Source organism: Stenella coeruleoalba (assembly GCF_951394435.1).
Source record: "Stenella coeruleoalba genome assembly, chromosome: X".
In the NCBI taxonomy this organism is placed as follows: Eukaryota; Metazoa; Chordata; class Mammalia; order Artiodactyla; family Delphinidae; genus Stenella; species Stenella coeruleoalba.
In genome coordinates, this window is record NC_137152.1 from 89,581,183 (window position 1) to 89,605,097 (window position 23,915).

The 23,915-nt window shown below is 40.4% G+C and overlaps 1 protein-coding gene across 3 annotated transcripts in view; it reads right to left on the bottom strand.

Moving 5' to 3' along the window:
• Positions 1-23,583, bottom strand: part of AMMECR1 (AMMECR nuclear protein 1) — a 105,119-nt gene extending 81,536 nt beyond the window's left edge. For 2 of the 3 annotated variants that reach the window (XR_013825605.1, XM_079909770.1), the window contains exon 1: positions 23,073-23,554. Coding sequence is in view for 2 of the 3 variants with exons in the window: in XM_079909770.1 (XP_079765896.1) it covers positions 23,073-23,545 (473 nt within the window). In the remaining variant the exon portion in view is untranslated. Of the gene's footprint in view, positions 1-23,072 lie in introns of all 3 variants that reach the window. The other variant, XM_079909769.1, reaches the window with a different exon arrangement.
• Between the last annotated feature and the right edge of the window lie 332 nt (positions 23,584-23,915).

A 23,915-nucleotide genomic window follows, 5' to 3' on the forward strand; every position in this document is an offset into this window, starting at 1 on the left:
AACAATATTCTATCTATGTAGGTAATAATGGAGTGAGGAGGCAAAGGGAAGGAAGCTACAAAGATGAAGACATGAGGTCTCTGCTATCAAAGGAGCTTACCATTCAATGTGGGAGAAGGACACATATACAAATAATAGAAAATATTCAATGACTGAGATATTGGGGAGGGGTGATGAGGACGTGCCAAGTCAAAAAGAAGACAGCTTCAAAGTTTGAAACTGGACCACTGATGCCATGCTGCAGATTTTCAATTACACTCCATTATCCCACGTATGGATTCCCACTTAGGTGCAAACAGATATACATGCAGTGATGCTAAATGCAGTTACCCAGGTTATATTCTGCTTTCCAAGCCATGCACCTATGGTGCTGCATCCACCCAGGGAGGGCACTTTTTTCAAATTCACACAAAGGCAACGTACGTGCTAGCAGTGGCCCTGAATACATGGATAATTATTGTCTCCTGTCTTTCCCTCTGCCAGCAATGCTACAATCTAAATGTTCACAGATAAAGGACTAATTAAATAAACTATGGTACATCCATACACCAGGATACCTTGCAGGCATTAAACAGAAACAGGCACTGGAGTCTACTTAATTATATTGTGGCGGTCAGTTTCTTGGCATTGATAATACACTACAGTTAAGGACGATATCACCTGTGGGAGAAGCTGGGTGATGGGTACATGGGATCTCTCTGTACTACGTTTGTAACGTCCCGTGAGTCTATAATTATTTCGAAATAAAAAGCTAAAAGAAACAAATAGAAGAACCAGGCATTTCTCAGTGTGCTGATGTAGAAATATCTCCAAGATTGACTCTTAACTGCAAAAAAAGTATAGAATAGTATGTATAGTATGCTACTCTTTGTGCAAAAAAAAGGGTACGCATATGTACACAAATGCTAGTATATGCATAGACTATCTCTATAAAGGTACACAAGAAACTGGTGGCAGCAGGGGAGGGGAACTGGGCAGCTGAGAGGGGTGGGAAGGAGACGTACATCTTTTTTTTTTTTTTTTTTTTTTTTTTTTTTTGCGGTACGCGGGCCTCTCACTGTCGTGGCCTCTCGCGTTGCAGAGCACAGGCTCCGGACGCGCAGGCTCAGCGGCCATGGCTCACGGGCCCAGCCATTCCGCGGCATGTGGGATCTTCCCGGACCAGGGCACGAACCCGGGTCCCCTGCATCGGCAGGCGGACTCTCAACCACTGCGCCACCAGCGAAGCCCAGAGACGTACATCTTATTGTCCTCTTGTGATGTTTGAATTTCATACCATGTACACATACTACCTCTTCAAAAAAAGTTTATTCCAGGGACACAGTTTTCCTGCCAGAAGGTTTTAAAGTATCCCTTCCATCTGATGTATTCCCCTTCACCCAGTTTAAAAGGCCCAGGGGTTATGGGATGGGATCTAGGGATAGGTTCTTCCATTGACCCAGCACTGTGTGCATCCTCCTGCTAGACTGTGAGCTAGCTCCTCTGGGGCAAGGGACCACAGCATTAGCCGCTCCTGGCACAATGTCTGGCATATCTTGGGACACAGATTTTCTTGAATTAATTTGACCTTTTATCTTGGCCCTTCCTTTTGACTTACTCTTAAAACCCCACACCTAGACGGATTCTTTACCACTGATTCTGCCCCGGGAATGATGCTTAAAAAATTAGCTTCTCATTAGCATCAGTCATTCCCAGGTCAGCAACTGTTGACACCAATGCTCAAAAAGATGCAGGTTTATTCCAGTGAAGGCAAGATTTTTCATGGAAATATGGGTGATTTATAAATTTCATTTTTATTTTAACATCTGTATGTCAATGAACAAGATGACTCTTCAGCCATCTTAGCTAAAATCTCCCATCCAGGCTCCTCACTCCCTAACTTCTATAGGGTTTATTTGTCCCTCCCTCTATAAGGTAAGACTTATTTGTAGTACAGTTATCTCAGTGCATGACTTAGCTCCCTTACTAGAGTATAAACTTCTTAAGGGCAGGGAAGCCTTATCTATCTCATTATTCCCACAGTAACTAATATCGAGGTCAGTCATCTTTGAAGACAGTTCATTTAATTAACATTTCATAATTTAAAAATTAAATAACTTTAAAAATACCATTTAATGTAAAAGTAACTAATTTGCTTAAAATAGCACAGTGGGTTTGTTGTGAGGGCAAATAAAAAGACTTTTACAAGTCTGTCACAGAAAGAAAGTATGCTATCAGAACATCCTTGAGAATGTTGCCCTGACTTCATGGAGGTGGAACCAGCACCTTCTTGATCCGTATACTAGAACCATATCCTTTCTCCCTTCCTCAACCATGTACAGCTTGCTTCTAAGCTGAAACATTACTATGAAATTGCTAAGCTACTCGCTCTTTAAACTTGATAAACAATTGCTAAATAAGGAGACTAAGATCCCTAAGGGGAGAGAGAAGAAGATGGTAGTCCCTTCCGAGAGCACCCATTCAATAGCTTCCTACTTACAAGGAATCTTGTTTTGCCTGCTGGACATCCTTGATCCTGACAGCCAGTCCCAAGAAGCAGCGCAGTGCTTGTTTCATGTTACTTGCAGCAGGGTCAAGATCCATTCAAAACTGCTCAGAGCCTTTCATCATTTTGCCTGCCACATTACCTCTTCCTCAAATAAAGAGAACTGAAAGCAAGTCAAAATGAGAGCTGATGTTCTCCCCATAGGAACAAATCATTGATATTATAAGTTATAACGGGTTTTATTATCTGGAACTTTTTTAGTCTACTCTGTAATTCATTAGGTGAGTTAGGTTATGTTAAGTTCCAAAAGCTTAGGTTATACTAAAACTCTATTATAATTCTTATTTTTATTTTTAAAGCAAGCATTAATATAAAAGGCAACTTTTTTTCATCATGTTACAATCCTTCATACTTGTCCTTAATAGTAAGCCTTGATGAGGGCAGGAACCACATTTTATTTATCTTTGAATCTCCCACAGTGCCTTGGACATACAAAATTCTTAAGAAATATTTATTTGAATTAACTTTTTCAAGGATGCATTGAATCTGCCCATTGACAGATAATTCACTTCTAAAATTCAGACATTTCTATTAAAATGATTCAACTTTTTTACTGATGTGCCATACTTATTTCAGAAAAAACGTAATTTTTCTCAAGTCTCTAAAGAGACTCCACCTGAGCTAAAACCAACTTTCTGGGCAATAGATATACATGTTTTTTGACAGATACTGCACATCAGATTGAAGGCCTCTGGGAATTAGTTCTCGAAGAGAGGCAAGCAAGCTTAGAGAGAGATTTTTTAATTGTCTCCAGTTCCTTGAGGGGTGTCATAAAATTATTAAAACATATTAATTTTAATATCAAAAATAAGTCAGAAAGAGAAAGACAAATACCGTATGCTAACACATATATATGGAATCTAAGAAAAAAAATGTCATGAAGAACCTAGGGGTAAGACGGGAATAAAGACACAGACCTACTAGAGAATGGACTTGAGGATATGGGGAGGGGGAAGGGTAAGCTGTGACAAAGCCAGAGAGTGGCATGGACATACGTACACTACCAGATGTAAAATAGATAGCTAGTGGGAAGCAGCCGCATAGCACAGGGAGATCAGCTCAGTGCTTTGTGACCACCTAGAGGGGTGGGATAGGGAGGGTGGGAGGGAGACGCAAGAGGGAAGAGATATGGGAACATATGTATATGTATAACGGATTCACTTGGTTATAAAGCAGAAACTAACACACTATTGTAAAGCAATTATACTCCAATAAAGATGTAAAAAAAATTTTTTTAATAAATAAATATATGCCATTAAGCACTTTTAGGAGAGAGGAGGGATATGTTATAAAACCAATGCTTGAGTATTATAATTCTCACCATGTTAGAAATCATACTAAGAAGAAATAGGCAAGGCTTAAACACTCTGGTGTAGTTTTCTCATCTTAGAAACTGGAATAAGAACAAACTCCTAATTCATGGGAACGTTCTGAGAATGATCATTATGAAGTTCTTTTTAGTATTTTATTAAGGTCTTACAAAGAACCCAAAATATTCTACATAGATAATGTGCTTGTTTACAGCATATAAAAGAAATTGTCAAATAAAACTTAACTTTGAAAATAATCTGCAATCTCTCTCCCAGAATCTGACCTGCATGTCAAAGCACGGAGATTTCTAAAACTAACTACCAAATTCTTACCTCCAGTTTGAGTCATTTTCTTAATGGCTGCCCTGGGAACCATTTTAACATCTTAACTTAAAAAAATCTAGTTCAGGTTAATACCAGCCAATGTCAACAGTATACAAAATCTCTGTCCCTCCCCCTCTCCGTTATGCTATTATTGTCATTCAGATTACCTCTTTATATGTGATAAACCCATCAACAATTTTAGAATTATTGCTTTATGCAGCTCTCTTAAATCAAATAGGAGAAGAGTTACAAAGATACCTTTACGCTGCCTTTTATGTTTATCTATGTAGTTATGTTTACTAGTGCTCTTTATTCCTTTGTGTGCATTCAACTTACTATCTAGTGTCCTTTCATTTCAGCCTGAAGGACTCCTTTTAGTATTTCTTAAAGAGCAGATCTGTAGCAACAAATTCTCAGTTTCTATTTATCTGGGAGTATGCTAATTTTTCCTTCATTTATGTTGGATAGTTTTGCTAGATATAGGATTCTTGGTTGACAATCCATTTCTTTCAGCACTTAAATACCTCATCCCACTGCCCTTCTGGCCACCATGGTTTCTGATGATAAATCAGCTATTAATCTTATTGAGACTCCCTTGTCCGTGATATGTTCCTTACCTCTCGCTGCTTCTAAGATTCTCTTAGTTTTTGTCTTTCAACAATTTAACTATCATGCATCCAGGTGTGGATCCTTGTGAATTTTTCCTACTTTAAGTTCATCTTACTTTGAGTTTGTTGAGCTTCTTGGATGTTGTAGATTAATGCTTTCATCAATTTGGGGAGTTTTCAGCCATTGTTCCTTCAAATACTCTTTCTGCTCCCCCACTTCTCATTCTGGGACTCCTATTATATGTATGCTGGTATATTTGATGGTGTCCCACAGGCCTCAGGGATCTGCTCATTTTTCTTCACCCTTTTTTTCTTTTTGTTCCTCAGACAGTATAATCTCAATCTATCATCAAGTTTGCTGATTCTTAATTCTGCCAGTTCATATCTGCTGTTGAACCACTTCAGTAAATTTTTTATTTCAGTTATTAAAAATTTTCAACTCCAGATTTTCCATTTGGTTCTTTTAAAAATAATTTCTATCTATTGATATTCTTTATTTGGCAAGACATTCACAACGTTCCTTTAATTGTTCAGGCATGATTTCCTTTGAATATAAGGTTTGTTGTTGCTGTTGCTATTTGTTTGTTTGGGGACGTCCCTGGAAGAATTCTGTAAAGTCTGTATTCCCTGCCATATGTGGTCACTGGAAGTCTCTGCTCAGTTAGCTTAGAGGTCAGCTAATGATTGGACAGAGATTTTTCTAAAATGTCTTGAACCAATAGATCTTTCACCCCTTGCCAAGGGATCCTGTGTGTGTTGGGACATGCCTTCAATGCTCTGGCAGTTTACAACTCTGCCTTGGTCTTCATTTCCTACTTCTGCAGATTTTCAAGGTCAGCCAGAGGTGAGCAAACAGGGCCTCCTCAGATCTTTCCTGGGCATGCACCCAGCCCTGCACATGTGTATGGCCTTGTAGATACCCAGGAATATACTGGAGTTTTTTAAAGCTCCCTATTTCATCTCCAGATCCTTCTTTTGAGTTTTTTGACCAGCCCCTTCTTTGCCCCTCCTGGTATCACTACCTCAGGCAGATGCAATGTTAAACAATTGCCCCTAACTGTTTTAAACAAATGTCCTGAGGATAAGACTTTTCCACTAAGCAAGGATGAGTCACATCAAGTTAAGACAAGCCTTGTGAATGAGGCCTTTTCATGGAGCTGCCAGACAGGTCAAACAGTTACAGTTCTATGGGGACAGGGATATTTGGGGAGCTTGACCCTTCCAGTGGCTACTGGTTTTCATAGCTACTGTGTTTGCAAGGTTGCTGGTTTCCTTATGGAACTGGGGAAAGGGAGGTAGGATTAGGACAAGTTAAAACACAATATTCACTGTTCTTACTGAAAATAGGCTGTTTTTAATGAATAAATAAATGCTCCTAAGGTTGTTAGAAGTCTTTGGTTAATTTCCAGAATTCCAAAGAAAGCTGATTTTGAAAATTTTTGCCAGTTTTCATGTTGCTTTTTTAGATGAGTAGATTTTCTGAGGTCCTTACTCCAATATTCTGAAATCCCTTCTTTGAGTTTGAAAATCTTTCTGGAACCGGTGTCTTCCAAAAAGACTGTAACCTTCAGCTCTTAAAACTGCCCAGCAAAACATGTGGGATCCCTGGTGATATCTACACATAAATTTCTAGGTTAAAGTATTCGTGAACATCTATAAAATTTGAAGAGGTAAAATATGATCAACCTATATTTACATTTCATTTTACCTGTGCCGACTACAAGGAAATATATGTTTTTTGATAATAGACATGAAAAAAATGCATTTACCGTTATAAACATTTGGCTACATTTAAGTATTTTTAAAATATTGCTTCTTTTTAAAGATTCACATATTTTAATTTTACATAACAGAACATGAGAGACTATGACTTATCCAAGTCATGGTGGGACTGAAGGCATAGCATCTAATTCAATGCCTAGAGTCATAACAGATGAAAGGTTACTAAGAAAAGGTCTCACTGTGTTTCTTAGATGAAACGAGGAAGACAGTGATTACAAGCTCTAAATCTTGACTTTTATAAAGAATCATAAACACTTTAAAAACTCATTTTAATAGAACATTTACTATTTCATCACGTACAACTGACTATTCATTATCATGTTGCCAAACCAAATTACAAGTTATGAAAGAGTCTGAGAACAATGATAGCATTATCCTAATACTAAATTAGGAGATATCAAACATATTATAAGCGGTTCTTCATTTGGAGAGTCCTGGGGGTCCTGAATGAGTTTAGTTGCAGGTTCGATATGAAAAACGACCTGCTCACACCCTTGTGTGTATTGTATATGTTGCGGGGGCGTGGGGGCGGTGGCGCAGAGAATGAGAACCAACACATAAAGCTTTCCACATAACTTCCCTACTCCTCCAATTAGCACCCAGAATTTGTACATGAGACTCTGGGTTTGGGGGTCATGCTGCAGGGCAGAGAGGCATGTTGCTGGAAAAAAACTGTTGAGTATCACTGACTTAATGTTTACAACACAGTAAAAGTGATTACAAAGTCATTAAGTTCTTCTCTGAGAAAAACAATTTAAATTGACCAAATCTTCAATATAGAGGAATTCACTCATAAAAATCAACGACGGCAGTAGTCTCAGTGCTATTTACGATGCTATCATTCATTCATAGTTTCACTATTCTAGTCTGTACATATTTTTAAAAACCAGCATGAACATATGATAAAGGTATATAACATGATAAGTTTTCACTACTATGTATCGTTAGAACTCATGGACTTAGAATCTGCAAGTTTAGGAATTTATGAGCAAGCATTACAGTCCTTGATTAAATAATTTTTCATTTCGCTGACATTAATATAAATAATTTGAATCTTATGTACTTTAAGGCCAATATGTGTGAATGAGTTGCTAAGTTAGTAAGTCTATCCTATCATTCAACCCTGCGCTGGATGTTTTCTTTGCATTGTAAACTACGCAATAACTCAGGAAGTGAGAAAAAATTGTTTTTGAAAATAAATGGTCCCCAAATAAAGCAAATTTCTACTGCTGATGATTAATATAAGGAAATGCTTTAAGAGTCGTAAAGCAGTGTTGATTCTTAGCCAGAAAATATTAATTTTGGATAGAGACTAATGTGTTGAATTCAGCTTTGACTCAGTTCTATGACATAAACAAGTCTGCCATAAAACATTTTATGAGGGAAATTACATGCTAAAATATTATTTGTGCTTTCAGGATAACTCATAATCCCTTGGGTCAGGCTTCTTCAAATCTGTGTCTCTTCATCCAAATTATATTAATGGGAGAACAGACACATCAAGAATTTCCATAAAAACAAACAAAGGTATTCCTTTGGTTCACCAAATGTAGGATATTCAGTGTGTTTGCTGACCCCCCCCAAAAATGCATTCTTAGGCAATAGATTAAAAACTCCTGACTGCAGAAATACTAGGAAAGAAAGAAGCATTTATCTAAACATATGGAAACCTAGAGTTTAAAACAAAACAGTAGAAAAAAATAAGTAAATAGTACCAAATAGCCTTCCAAGCATTCCAATCTTCTATAAGAATGGATTCATAGGTAAAAGATAAGCAGGTGATTAAAGCCTGTGCCATACCTCCTTGAGAACAATAAACACATGTTCTTACCCTCCTGCGTACAGCTACATGTAGCCAGGTCAGTCCCCAAATAACAGACAATATTAAATAAATCCACAAAGATCTTATGATGTCAGTTATACACATAGAGAAAAAGATACCCACTTCCAGGTGAAGCACAGGAAGGAGCACAATGGAACATCTCACTTATTCTCTGCTTTTAAACTGTCTGGAAAACCTAGAAATCTTTGAAATCTAGCACTGCCCTGAATTCAAAATCAGTCCAGTTAAACAGTGTTTATGTACTCCTTTAGATATTCAAATCCACTGTTTGAAAAAACCTGGAAGTCATAAATTCACAACCTCTCTACCACCATCACTCCACCACCTCCCCAAATTGGAAAACTAGCAGGACCGGTAAATAGCTTTCTAGATAATGCAAAGTGGTTAAACACTGCTAGGATTTAAGTGTTCAAAATTCTATATATTATGCAGTTGCTACCAAGCCTTCAGATATTCAAGACTACTGCTTTCAAAAATGAAGCTCCATAGAAAAATTATGTTGAGGAAGGGGAAGAGAAGGATCCTCCTAGATTTGTGCTTCAATTTTGGGGTGGGAGAGATTGGGAGACAAAAGTATTCAAATAAATATAACAACAATTCTGAGAACAGGAAAGCACCAGTGGCCCTGCTGGGCTCGTGTAAGTTATTTAAGTTAATAAAGGGTTAACGAATGGTTATTATGGGATGGCAAATAATTATAACTCTTCATGAAAGTGAAAGAAAGCTTCAAGGCTAAAACGCTCCTCTGTAAAAATTGACCTGAATTTCTCTAGGTTGAACTGAAATAAACACAGCAAAGGTTCTAAGCACAGCCCACTGGAGACAGGAACCAGGACCCTTTGGACCTACACCCATTGTTTCACTTTAAAACGGGATTTGCTTGTTCTCTTGCCACAGCCAAAATGGAAAACCACTGACTTTTTTTCCCTCGATTGTGCTCTACACTATGGAGGCCACTGCCCATTTAACATGACTATTGTTTGAAGCCTGTGAAAAATGAAATTGGCATCTAGGTGGTTCAACCCTGTATAAACAAAATTACCTCTCTTTCCCCTGGCGTGGGCATACACCTTTGTTAATAAAGATTTTAAGCATACTGAGAGTGATCAGGGACCTCTGTGTGGTCTGTCCTAAGAACCACTGGATTCCATTTGGCCTCCTACCCTACTGTGTGGCAGGGGTCTATGATCACCTATATAGGCCAAAATCCATCTCTTCTCCAAAAAAGTTGATTCAAAAATATTTCACTACCCCTATTTTATTTTAACATCTGGTATATCTTCACCTCACTGTAGTAACAGATAATTCAAGTTACAGATTATTCATAATTCAAGGCTATGACATCAGGGAGAGCTGGTCTACTTATAAACATAAACTGACTACACAGAGAACACTGTTCATAAGCATTGTGCTAGTGTTGTTTTTTACTTCCTGAGTATGCTGGCACAACATTCATGCTTATGTGGCTAGAACCTGTCAGAGATCAGTCTCAGAGTTGCGAAATAATTTCCTTATATTCTGAAACATATTCTAGAGAACAAAAAAAGTGAGTTACTAAAATAAAATTTTACAGTGATCACTGAAGAAGAATTTGGGGGTTCTAAGCTTATATCTTAATAAAATTAAAGACAAATTATCAACAAAAGACTGAGAATTTTGCTCTTTTGTCTTCAAAGAGCAGCTGTTCAACAAAAAATAAAAATACGCTGTTCTATTGTAATTCAGGAAACTATTTTAGAGTTTTGTTTCTAAATAATACTATAAAACCTTTAAAGATTTTGCTTATATAGTTTGTGTCTTAAGCGTTGTAGCACTCTCAAATAGGGTATGTTAAGAACCACAAGGAGGGGCTTCCCTGGTGGTGCAGTGGTTAAGAATCCACCTGCTAATGCAGGGGACACAGGTTCGAGTCCTGGTCTGGGAAGATCCCACATGCTGTGGAGCAACTAAACCTGTGCGCCACAACTACTGAGCCTGTGCCCTAGAGCCCACGAGCCACAACTACTGAAGCCCGTGTGCCTAGAGCCCATGCTCTGCAATGAGAAGCCCGCACACTGTGGCGAAGAGTAGCCCCCGCTCACCACGACTAGAGAAAGCCCACACGCAACAACGAAGACCCGACGCAGCCAAAAAAAAAAAAAAAATTAAAAGAAAAAGAACCATAAGGATACACCCACTAATCTAAAGCTAATTTAATAAATAACATCATTCAATAATTAGTATACAATTCTCCTATAATTATTATAAATCCCAGTACCTACCTTATGTGGGTTACATTTGCAACATCCAAGTAAAATTTCTTCATTAATTTATGGAGGAAAAAAGTGGCTTAAAGCCATTTAATTCTATAATAATTAGGGTTTATTTTTTCAATTACATAATCTTTGCAGCTATTCAATTTTCCCAGCTTTATGTTTGAGATACTGAAGTTTAGAAGAAAAAAAAAGAACACCGAACATAGAAGGCACTCAGCAAAGGGTGGTAAAACCAATGTTAATCTAACTGACTTATGCTGAATGTCTATTGATGAATGAAAGTACTTTGTCTACACAGCAGACTCCTACTTGTGTTATTTCCCAGTCTCTTGTCCAGGCTTCATGACATTCGTGACATTAAAGAACCTGCTGAGGCATAATTAACTGGACAAAAGGGAAACTATACCAAGACAGAGGCAATTCACAAGCCATTAACAGTTAAAAATTGTCAACTGGCAGACCTTCATTTCCCAATGCCTGAATTACAGCAACAGTCTCGTGATGGATCCCCTTTCTTGCTAGGATCTCCCCCACTTCAAACTACCTTTGTGGCACCCATTGACTACTGTCTAATTCTCATTCTGACCTCTATATCTTTAAGTTGTTTCCCTGTCTAGAATGCTTGATCTATCTATGAAAAAGGCCTACCCAGCCCGAATCCTACTTTGTCTACGAAGCCCTCCTATAACCCCTGCCCACATTAGTCTTTGTCCAAACTCCTACAGACCTCGTTGTCTCCATCACTCACTTGGCCATTAAGTCATATGTGACCTCATTACTTGTTTCCTGAATCTTGTCTCCTCAATGTGACTGCAAGCTTTTTTAAAGGCAGGAAGCATGGCTTATGTCTATTTTATAGATCACTCACCCGCACCCAAAAAGGAGCCTACCAGTGTTCTGCCCACAACAGTTATATCACTTGTTGAACTGAAATATCAGAATTAACCAAAATATGAAGAGCAGTACTAGCTTAGAATAAGAGATAGGTTTCGAGGTAAAACACACTGTCTTAAGATAATGCTGGCAAATAAATCCTGAAGCTTGAACAAATATTCATTTTTAAATGTCTATAAGCAAAGGGATAATCATGGTGGAATTTCTATTTTCTCCTTTAGAAGTGCAGAGGCATCTCTAAATGGAAGAAGTTAGAAACTGCTCCAAAATTCAAATTAATGCATTACAATTCAGTGCTATTACTTAAAAATGTCTGCACCTCTGCTAACGATAAATAACCTCATACTGGTTGTGTAGACAACAGGGCAAATAAACAACTTTCAAGACCCATGACTTTACCATACCTATTATTTCACAGATGCCACTACCACATTTAGATGTGAGCTCTCCATTAGAAACAAATGTGTACACCATAAGAAGCAATTGCAAAAAGTGCTTAACCAGTTTATATGCACACATATGGACTGAAAGGCCTTACTTATAATATCCCATGAGGCAAGGTGTCTTCCAATTTTCCATCTCTCTAGAAAACACATTTTCTCAGAAATATCAGGATTAACTGTCAAAACTAATGTTCTCCTTTAATGCTCTGGTCCCTCCTTCCACCTTTAAAAGTGGGTGAACAAGGGCCAAGCTCTGACCTGTCAAAGATGTTTCCTTATATTATTATTAGCTAATTCGTTAGAAAGCCCTAAAGAACAGAGGATGAGATAACGACCTAAAAGGAAAGCTAGAAAATCAAGCTCTGTTCAAATACAGGTAGTTGGTATTAAGTCTACTAACAAAGCAAATGATAAATGCCAGGTCAAATACTAACTGAAATGCTACTAGTTTGAAATGTTTTTTAAAAATGGTTGTTTCTGCCTCTAATGCCTTTAATCTAGTTTACTCATAATTTTCAGTAAGTTTGGAAAAATAATACTTCAAAGCCTAAATTAGGCTCTCCTGTAAGGGGGGAAGGGTAAGCTGGGACGAAGTGGGGATAGGCTTCATGCATCTCTAATGTGGGTTGGTAAGATCTTTAAAAGATTCTCAACATTCCTATGAAAACTTACTTGCTTGAGGTAGAGCCACTATTACGTACCTTTAAAAAGTAAGCTAAACATGGTGCTTATAGTTAACGGTACTGTACACTTACAAAATGTGTTAACAGGTTCGATCGCACGTTATGTGTTTTTTACCACAATAAAAATAAACTTGCTAAAATCAGTATACATCTATATGATTGAAGAGAAATTCGTTAACCAAAAATAGCTGATACCCCAGTTACCTCTGAGAGTGTAATTTGCAAATTAAATCGACCATAGTGGGTCCCGTTAAGAGACACTGGAGATAAGGGACAGAAGAGCCAAGTATACTCAGTAGGATGCCTTCCTATGACTGCATTCTGCAATCAGACATTACATCTGGCTCTCTCCTTTCATAGTATCTGTTCCATAATCTTTGTGATGGAGAATAACTATGAGCAGCAAGCTATGTAAAAGAAACGTCATACATCTAAGGAGAGGCTATTAATATACCTAAATACACATGCCTAAAAATAAGACATATCTGAATACCTGAGGATTTATAACTATGTTCGAGGATAAATCAAGAAAAAAAAGGATAATGACCAGAGAGTGGCTACATTTATCCATTTGGACTATACTTAAGCTACTTGTCCCACGGCTCCCAAACTTACCCAGAGGCCTCATTCTGAGGACACGATGTGAATGGTTTTCAATGTGGTCTCTAGGAAGCACTCGGGGGACCCGTACGCAAGTCCTCTTATGTTATTAAACTTCATTCTGTGCATCTGTTGCTGATAGGAATCATTTCTTTTTAACCAGAGTGCCACAACTCTTGGTCCTAAAGGAGGGACACCTAGGTTTGTATCATGTAAAATACGCCTCTTGCAGCAGTCCTGCTCCAGACTCCACACTTGGTCTCTTTTACCTGCCCTGAATCCAGGCATCACCTCACTTGACAACAATCTCATTTTTCTCCTTCGCTGATTCCCACATGCCCCCTACTCCTGCCTCCAGCCCTGTGTGACTCTCTGTCTCCACAGAGCCATGCTTTCTGTGTGGAAGGGTGGATTTCTGCAAAACAACTTGCCAAACAGGGCAATGGTTAGAGGACTTCGTAGAGTAAAATACACCACAAACCACCTATCACCTCATTAGCGTCAGAGAAATAGAGGCAGTATCATTCCCATTTGTTCTTGTGGGTTTTTTTTAAATTGACAAGGGTATGGGGTAGATGGATCCAGGAAATGAACAAACATTTTCAACCACTGACTGCCTAGCCCTCTACTTCTACCATCAAAGAGTTATTCCACAAAATCAAGTACCTGGCCAACCTACTGGCAAGTTTTTTGTTTCTAATGCAAACTAAGCGTGGGAGTTTGTTTTAATCATGGGGAACTTCATGAAATGCATCGAGAGCAATACTCTAACATAGAAAAAAGGCCAGAAGACTTCATGAGATTCTTCTTTAGTGAATAAATCACCAACACTGTCTTCCACTTACCACCTTAAAAAAAAAAGTGAAAAGAGCACCCAGCATCTAAACACTTACCTCACTGTTGTTCAAAATCAGGATACAGAGGGTATTTGTCTTACTACAATGAGGTTTGTACTGAGGTCCAAGTTGTACCAGAGATGTAACTTATCTGTACCCAAACCACCTATACCTAACCACGTGGTCTTTAGGCTACATAAGCAATACTACTGTCACAGAGAAGAAACACACCAACGTGACTAGCACACGAGCATTTCTTTGAGGCAGACACAGTGCTGTGGCCGTTGGGCTGACAGCACCAAAACCGATTTTTCATAGATCCCATACTATGAGAATGACTCAAAGATCCACCAGTGCCTGAAGCAAAGCAGAGAATCTGGTGTCACCACCTTGCAGCAATCCAAGATCTCACTATAAGATATGTTACTAGAATTGTGTGTCATATGCTTACAGAAAGTATATGGAATGGCAAGGCGAGCTACATAGGCAGTTAAGTCAATCTCACTACTTTCCATTACTAGAGAGCTGGTCAGCATCTTCTGGCAGGATATTGCATAATACAGTCAACTGTGCTCTCCCAGCATTGCATGTGGCTTTGGGTCACAGTGTGGATTATCTGTAAAATGAAACAGGGGAAAGGCAAGAATCATCAAGACTATCACAGACCTTATTTTAAAAACTAATATTAGCAGGCCTGGACTCAAGCAGAACTTTTCACATTTGCCTATCCACTGAAGATTGCAAAGATCACAAAGCAATATGGCTAATTCTGTCCACTGATAACATCTCTCTTTCACTGCTGAGCAAAGCTGCAAAACAGATCCAGCTTGATTCTTTTTTTCTAAGCTTGAGGACATAGGACCTAGAATCTAGTACCAGACAGTACTTTCAGTCCTTCACAAATTTCCTTTAATCCAAGGCCTGAAACTATTGGTTGGCCAAAAAGTGCGTTTGGGTTTTTCTGTACGAGCATACAGAAAAACCCGAACGAACTTTTTGGCCAACCCAATACAAGTTTCTGAGATGGTCCTCCACGAGGCTCTATTTTGTTGACAACTGTGCTGTGATAAACACATAAGGAAATATAAGAGTCACTGAGTGCTTTCAAATTCATAAGCCTGAAGACTGAGAAAATGTATAAACCTACATTAGGGAAACCCAACATTCTGTCAGGTATTTTTACTAGCAAGACAAAGCTTAAAACTATCACTGATCTCTACCCATTTCGGCAGTTCAAAGTCACGACTGGGGAGACCGGGAGGCTGGAGAGATCCCAAGAGACCAACCAAACCAAATCATCACAATAGCTCTTTGCTGCTCTGTGGTTCTGTTAATTAAAAAAGAAATGACATTTGCTAACTGCCAACACTTGAAATATACATATTAAGAAATCTGATTTCATGTGACCAACTATTTGTTTCGTCCCATCCCCTCGCCCACCATGTTTTTAACTGACACCACCATCCTCCTGGTTCCTCAGACTTACAAACTCTGAATTATGTTCAAAGCCTCACTTGCCCCAGCAATGGGAGTTTCGTAGATTTCTTTTTTCTGCAATGCCTCTTTACTCACATGCAATCACCTGATTTCAGATCCTCATCCAAGAGCTCTCTCAGCTATCTTTATACGTGATCCAAATTCGATCAAACCAACATGTCTTCTCCTTTCTCTCAAATTAGATAACAGTTGGGAATAGGTGAAAGGTGGGCGGGGTAGGTTCTTACACTTGGGATCAAATTTCATCGCCATTCCAACAGAGCTGTTGAACAAACTTTTCCTGAGCACAAGAATAGCTAGGCACAGAGCCAAGAAAAGAAGAGGCAATGATGGAAAGCAAAAAACAGGTGAGCTGCAATCTTTCCACTCCTACACAAAACCTGGTCCTAGGGTGCGAGTCTCTGCATACACTGACAACTTCTTCTACTTCTTGATTTTTCAACATTCCTTTATTCACAAACTCTGTCCCTGGGGTGCATTCCCTACTTTTGCAACGCCAGTTTTCCTCCTGCCCTCATCACCTTAAGCCTCGCTGGGCTCCCCTACCTTGAGACTCTTCTCCTTCCAATTCATCCTACATTCTAGAGGGCTTGTCTGCAAATTCTGTTCCCTTCCTAACATGGGAAACTATAATCAGATCCAATATTTCTTATCCAGCATTCCCAGAGGGTTCCCAGGACAAAAGGCTACGTTCCATTTCCTTGAAGTTTTATGATCTTAGAGACCAGAGCAAGGGGATTGGTATGGCGAATGCTGAGTGTGCAAGTTGCTGACTGAAGACAGCTGCTGGGAATCCCCAAGTGCTCTGGCAAGGGGTGTGGCGGTGACAGCAACTGGTTTGAGAACAACCAAGTAAGACTTCCAGATCTACTGGTCATACCCACTCTTACCAATAGTCTCTGTACTTCTGCCATTTAAAACGTTGGCTCAAAAGTTGCCCTCTCCCAAAAGCCTTCTTCCTGACCACTCCTTTACCCCATGTCATTACCATGCTTAGGTACAACATTTTTCATGTATCTAATTCACCTGTAATCATGTATACACTGCTCTGTAAGCATTTTAAGAAACTCTGATATCTGTATCATATCTTGAACAAGACTGTGAGTTCTGTGAGGATAGAACTATTTCTTCTATTTCTCTAGTTTCCATCCACGGAACTCAGCATAATGTATATGCTAAAAAACCAAACAAACAGAAAAAAAAACGGGTTTTTTTCCCCAGTGACATATAATTTCCACTCAGCTACTCAACACTAAAATTTTTAAGGTTGAGCAAGTTTGAAAGTATGATACATTAAAAGCTGTAGAAAATACACCCACACTTGATAGAAAAGATGCCACTTACAGTTGGACCAAACATAAAATACGCCCCACCCAACCAGCTATATTATTGCCCCATACTTTTTCCTATGGGCGCTTTTCTTTCTACTACATAAGCTTGTGGCTCATTTTTGCTCTTAGCAACACTAACTACAGAAGCTCAACTCTAAATAAGTTTACTGTTGGGAATCTACTCTTCCCACCTACACAACCACTGGCTTCCCACACTGTTTCCAGTGTCCTGTGAGCGACTGCCCAATTACTGATTGTGGAAAGACAGCTTACACACTGAAGGTCCATTCTTGGCAGCCCCTGGGTTTTACTGCTGGTCCTCACTCACTTAGCTTAATTGATTCAGAACAGTATCAAAAAGAGACATTATTACACAAGTTGGGGGAAAAAAAAGACTATTTAAGAAAATTTAAATGCAAAAGCCCTGGTCATTGTGCTGCTTTAAAACAGGCAAGCATGTGTGACATGGAGAGAACAGAAAAACGCCTACTGAAATAGGGAACTTTGACTAATCTCATTGCACAAGTTTTAGTGTTTCACACATATACATTCTCAAAAAGATGGTCTGTTAATGGGAAGCACAACTGACTTCAAAATTATAATAAATTGCCATAATAGGGTATAGTGTTTTAACGCAAATACAATTTCAAAAAGTGTGTAGTCTTTTAAAGACAACAATGTGAATGTTAGTATGTTTCTGAGAAACACATACTAGAAAAAAGCAACTTATGCATGGGCTAACAGAGCATTTTTCTCTTTCTCAGTAGTGGTCCTTCTTCCCACTGGACTGAGAGATCCCAGCAGAAGTTCCTTCTTGGTTGCTACCCACTAACTGGGACCTGAACACAGCACAAACACAATACATAAGCAAGAAAAATCATGAGCTAGATCATCACTCCCTTTGGCCACATGGGGGAGAAAGTAAAATAAGCAATGAGTTTTCCTTTGTAACTAAATATACCTTGCCCTACGTACGCCTTTATGCATGGATATAAAAATAGTTTTGTAATTTATATTTCTACATCCTACCATTTCAGTCACTGATGGTTTTTACAGCATAAATGACAACTGGGGGCATGCCTGCTTTCTTTTCTATCAGTAAGATAGGACACCGGATTGCCTTCCAATGGAAATCAACACTGTTGAAAAACAACCCGTATAATACATCCAAAAATGCTCAACAATTTTTCAGACATTTTTTTTTTAAAAAGAAGAACTATCCATTATGACCACTACACTAGCACAGATAAGGAAATCTGTAATGGCTTAGTAGCACCATCTGCAAGAAACATATACACCTTCTGGCCATTCTGGTCAGTCTTCATCCAAAAAAGACATACTAGAAATATAATAGTTTGTGTTTAAAATGCTGATTTAATATCACTTTGACCTGAGCTGCATTATCAAATCATCTTTTTTACTAACATGCGATAGGATTGTTACTGTTCTGGTGAAACAAAGTGCCTACCTCTCACCTCCCTAGAGCAACCCAATTCCTCCCAAGCACACAGAAAAACAGTAATTTGACTACTGCGACAAGAAAAAGGTAATTGTTCAAACACCTGATCAGAGTCTCTCAAAATCTGCATGTCCAGGAGTGGATTTTTAAAAAATACATTTTGTTCACTGCAATGGAAAAACCACACTTGTTGATGTTTAATAGTAAAACATATTTTATGTGCTATGGTCTATACAGAATGTAGTACTGCATTAACTTCAAAGGTGGTAAGAAGATTAAAATTAAAAGTTCATGGGATGTGACATGCAACACAGCATTAAAGATATAAAGACTGAACAGGCCCAGTCCCTTAGCAGGATCCTTTTATATTTCTTTGTTAATGAGGGAAATTCTTAAAATGCAATCTAGCAAGCGTAAGCATAAGTAAAAGCTTTCAAAATCTCATCACAACATGTTATTTAAGCGAACTAATCATCAAAGCATTTTTTATGGGAACAGAGGGGGACTTGACTTACTAAAATCAATACAACTCACTTAAAGATATACTTGAGCTGCTTTTAATTCCTAAAATGTGCCCCCCACATTTAACAATTTCTGAAAAAAAGACCTAAAATTGTACCGCAGGTTTCCAGGTGAGGGTTTCCTCCCTGCCAACCCCACCTCGGACTGAAACCAAACCAAGAACCTCAGACTCTTATGATGATCTTGGCAGCCTTCAATCTCCCTGGTGCTAAGTTAGAAAGACCACGATAAAATATACTAACACGGAAGCAGGAAGTTTTATATTGGAAACTGACAGTGAAAACTGCCCTTCCCCTACAGTTGCTCAACTACTTTATTCAGGTCTTCACCACTCTCTAACCCAGTGGGTCTCAACTTGTGGTCCTGGGAACTGTAGCAGCAGCATCACCAGGGAGCTTGTTAGAAATGCAAATTCACGGCCCCACCCCAGACCGACTGAATCAGAAACTCTGGGAATGGGGCCCAGCAATTTGTGTTTTAACAAGCACTACAGGAGCTTATGATGTACCCTAAAGTTCGAGAACCACTCCTCCCCAAACTTTAATGTGCATAAGAATCACCTGGGGAGCTTGTTAAACTGCAGATTCAAATTCAGCAGGTCTGAGGTGGGGGTCTGTGAACCTACATTTCAAACAAGTTCCCAGGTGATGTCTTCTGCAGACCACACTGCAAGTGTTTCCCAAACTAGCTGTTTACCAAAAATCACCCAGGGTGCTCATAAAATCCGAGTACCCAGGAACCACCCCAGACCAAATTAATCAGAATCTCAGGAGAAAGGCCTCGTCGAATACAACCACTGGTTCTCCTCTTCAGCTGCATGTTAAAATCACCTGGAGAGCTTTTAATAATCCTGATGCCCAGGCCCCATCCAAGACCAATTAAATCAGAATCTCTGGGGTTGGGACCCTGGCGTCCATATTTTAAATAATTCTTCAGTGATTCGAATGTGCAGGTTGAGAGCGACGGTTCTGGAGTCTAACTGGCTCGACACCTGGCACAGTGGATCCCTTTATGGTAGCAAATCGTTTCCTATAACGTGGCTGTGTTCCCATCTATTCAATATAAATCTAAGAACTCTGACTTTGAACAGTAAAATGCACCTAAAGTCATTTTTTTATCATGTCTTGAATCTTAGTTCTGTGGGCAAATGTGGCTGTGCGACTGAGACCAAGGATTCAGTAATTCATTCCTCACTTTGAACACAAATGTTACCTGTCTTCCACTAAACAGATTTCCACTGTCCTCCCAAGTCCCAGATACTGCTACCTCTTCGCAATGAGGTAGGTACTCCAAGAAACAGCAGCAACAGTGAAGAATTTGTATCCACACAGCCTTTTCCTATAGTGACATCCTCCCCGCCAAACCTGAAACAGATAGATCACTGGAAATCTCTAATAACCTTCCAGAGTGGAAGGGTCACTGATGAAGCTAGAACTTCTAAGCCTACAAAAGGCAGATTTCACCAGTGACATTTTGACAGAAAGGTCCTGGGAAGGGATGAAAACGGTGTGCTTTCCCACAGGAGAATGTGCCACTGTTGAAAGCACGTCTTCTGGTGGACAGAGACAGGACCTGAAACAGCACTGCTCGTGACACCACGATCCTAATAACTCTGAGGAGAAAAAAGAAAAGCAATGTGCCTATTTCTGTCTTATGACCCCCAGCACCAAGCCACACTAATAAGTATACAATGCTATTAAATATGTAAAACAGAAAGAAAATGGGTTCTGGTTACTAAGGCACTGTCAAGTGATTATAGTTATATCACTTCCATAATCAAACACTGCTTTTAAGAAACTTTGCTGAATTTTTCCACCGTCCACCTCAAAAATGACTTTAAGATAAATGAAAATAAGATACAGTCCTCTTTCCACTTAAGTGAACTTTCATTCTCCCCTTGGTCATGTTCAGTGGCTCTTCTAAATTCATTGTTTGGTAGAATGCATGACACAGCCAAGGCCTGCTAAATAATAGTTATTATTCTTCCACCATCATTTCAACATATCCACAGTGGTCAAAAGGGTGTCTTATTTTCTCTGTTTAATTCCATGAAAAATCCAGTGGGTGGACTATTAGAGGAGAATCGATACCTAAATACGTGTGCAGAGTAGCCACTTTTAAATGACATTTTCAAAAGCATTTCCTGTATGAGATGGTCAAGCTCACTTTCCTTTTAAAATTCTTGTTACAGTCATTCAGTTAACCCAAACTCACTTTAAAATGTGTGAAAATAGCACCTCCTGAAAGTGTGTTCGCATATGCTTTGGAGCAATGGAGCGTGAATAGTAAAACAGCCTTTGCCAAACTCATATAACTGAACAGGAGTGAATTTTTGCAGTCCCATGACTTTGCTGAGCCAACCTATGTATCATCCCCAGACTGGCTTTAATACATCATAGACATCCAAGAGAAGGCAGAAAAGTCACAAATAAGTGACTCAACCTAATAAATATTTCATAGATTTTTTTTTTACATGGCAGTCTTTTTCAAGATGAATTCTACTTCTTAACCAAAAACTAAATTGGCTAAGTACAGGTGTGGGTTTAGGATTTAAGCTTCTAGAATTAAAACTATGAAATTTATCAAGATATTTAATTTATTTGACAAAGTATCAGTCTCTATGCTCTTTCATGCATTTCTTATGAACCAATGCCCAAAGAGGAACCAAGTCTGAAAGAAAAAGCACAGACCACAGAAGAGTGGCAAAAATACATTTCAAGCATCAAAGCCAAAGAAAACAAACGAAGCAAATTTATAATTTCCAGGACACTTTATTGTAATTTCCACTTTACATATTAATTGAATATTTTTAGTCTAGGCAGAAGTGTTTATACGTATCCAGTCACAGTCTAATCCCCTAATCTCACAAAATGAAAAGAAGCAGTTTAAAAAGAACATCAATTCAGGTATTTATGATATGGGGACAAGGGGCACTTGTCTTAGCTAGAAAAAGGGTTGATGCTTTTCAGTATAAGTTTCACTGAAATTTTTCTCTATTATTTTTCCTGTTGATGCTAAGTACTCATAATAAAAACAATCGCCCTCTTTGTCATTCTGTCCTTCCTTGGGCTTTACATTCTGTCTAGCATTTAACTCAAAAAGTCAGTTTATACCCAGTTTACACATTAAAAAAAACAACATATGCCCCATTTCCCACACATCCAAGTGGACAGGGACTAGAATTAACCTGGCTTTTAGCTGTAACCGTGTTATTTTAAATAATTTCACCCACACACTTGAAGGGTAAAATAACTAAAAGTACAAAACCGAAGGAAACCGTAAAAATTCCTACACACTTACTGTTCAACTATTTCTCGAACTGTCGAGCCTAACATGGGTTTCTTAAAAGTGAAATCGACACAAAAGCGAATGTACGCTTAACGTACAAACTGACAGTGGCTCTATGGGGACAGCTCTCTTTGAATGAGCTATTACCCAGACGGTGGAATGAAAAAAAAAAAAAAAAAGTCTCACTCTTTAAATGTGAGAGAGCCGGCGGTGCGCTTCACTAGAAACACATTTTAATGGGTATGTTCGGATAAAAATAGGTACTAAGGGAAAATGTGTTTTGAAAAAACCTCCTCCCTCCTCAGGACACGAGGAAACCCGAAAGAAAAAGATGCGTAAACTTCATTGGCTCCGGAGCTAAGTTCCATCACTAGCAGAACAGAAGTTGGATAGTTGCTATTTTTCACGCTGCAATGGAAGAGTAACTCTCCATGTGCAAGGTACGCGGGGCGGGAATACCGGCGGGGCTTTCACAGGGGGTCAAGGAAACCCAAGCCAGGAGAAGTCAACATCGTGAGGGAACCAGAGCTCCCAAACCCGGGCGAACGAGACGCAGGGTGGCGAAGGAGAGGAGAGGGTCAAAACTCCTCGAAGTTATCTCAAAGAGAAAGTGAACACCTCTGGGAACCAGCGCGCCATCTCTCGCAGCAGCACCCCGCTCCAAGTGTGAGGCGCTTGCCTCTGAGGGCAGAAAGCGCGGGGTGCCCTTACTCAGAGCGAGCGGCTCCGGGGACCCGGGGCAGCGAGAGGGGCAGGGGCAGCGGCCGGCGGGGAGGCTGACTCGTACTTTGCCTCAACTCTGAGCCCCATCCCGAGCGCAAGGGAGAGGGCGGCGGTGGGCACGGTACTCACTAGGGCTCGTTGGTGAACCGGGGGGTCCGGGGCTGCTGGTATCCGTACAGGTGACAGTAGAGCACATCGAAGCAAAAGCAGCACATCTCCGCTGACACCACCATCTTCCGGGAGCTGGGCGATGAGGACGAGGCGGCGGACGGCAAGGAGGGCGAGGGTGAGGTGGCGGCGGCCGGGGGAGAAAGTAGGGTGCCCACTCCGCAGCTCGGAGGGGGCGACAGGGAGATTCCCCCGCCGCCGCCGCCGCAGCCCTGGGGGGGAGAGAGGGTACAGCCGCTGCCGCTACCTCCTCCGGCTAGACCTCCTAGACCGTTGAGCCGCGTACCGGCGCCTCCTAGTCCCAGCTCCCCGGCTCGGCACTGGCTCTCTCCGCTGCAGTGGGAGGAGGAGGAGGCGCCACCACCGCCACCCGAGCCAGAGGGGGGCGAACTGGACAGTTTCTGCTTCTTCACCCCGCAGCAACCCGCCGCCATCTTGGAACAGTCTCCCCCACGCAGCGCTTCCGACCCATGAGTGAGGCGAGCTGGCGGCGGGGGCGAGCACGCTGCGGCCCCGGCCGCCGGGGGCGCGCCTGGGGCTCGTAGGCCACGCGCGCGCGCGCCGCTACCTGACCCGGACGCCCGGCCACGCGGCCAGCCCTCGCGCGCCCCCGCCCCGGCGCGCGCCCCGCGCTTTCGCGGCTCGGCACCTCGCGCTTGTCCCGCCGGCCTCGCGCCTCCTCCTCCGAGCCGAGTCTCAGCCTCCCTCCCCGCGGCTCTCGGAGGATGAAAGACGCGAAGCCTAGTAGGAAGGAAGCAGAAGGAAAGAAGAAGAAAGCGGAGAGTGGGAGCAAAGGGAAGAGGT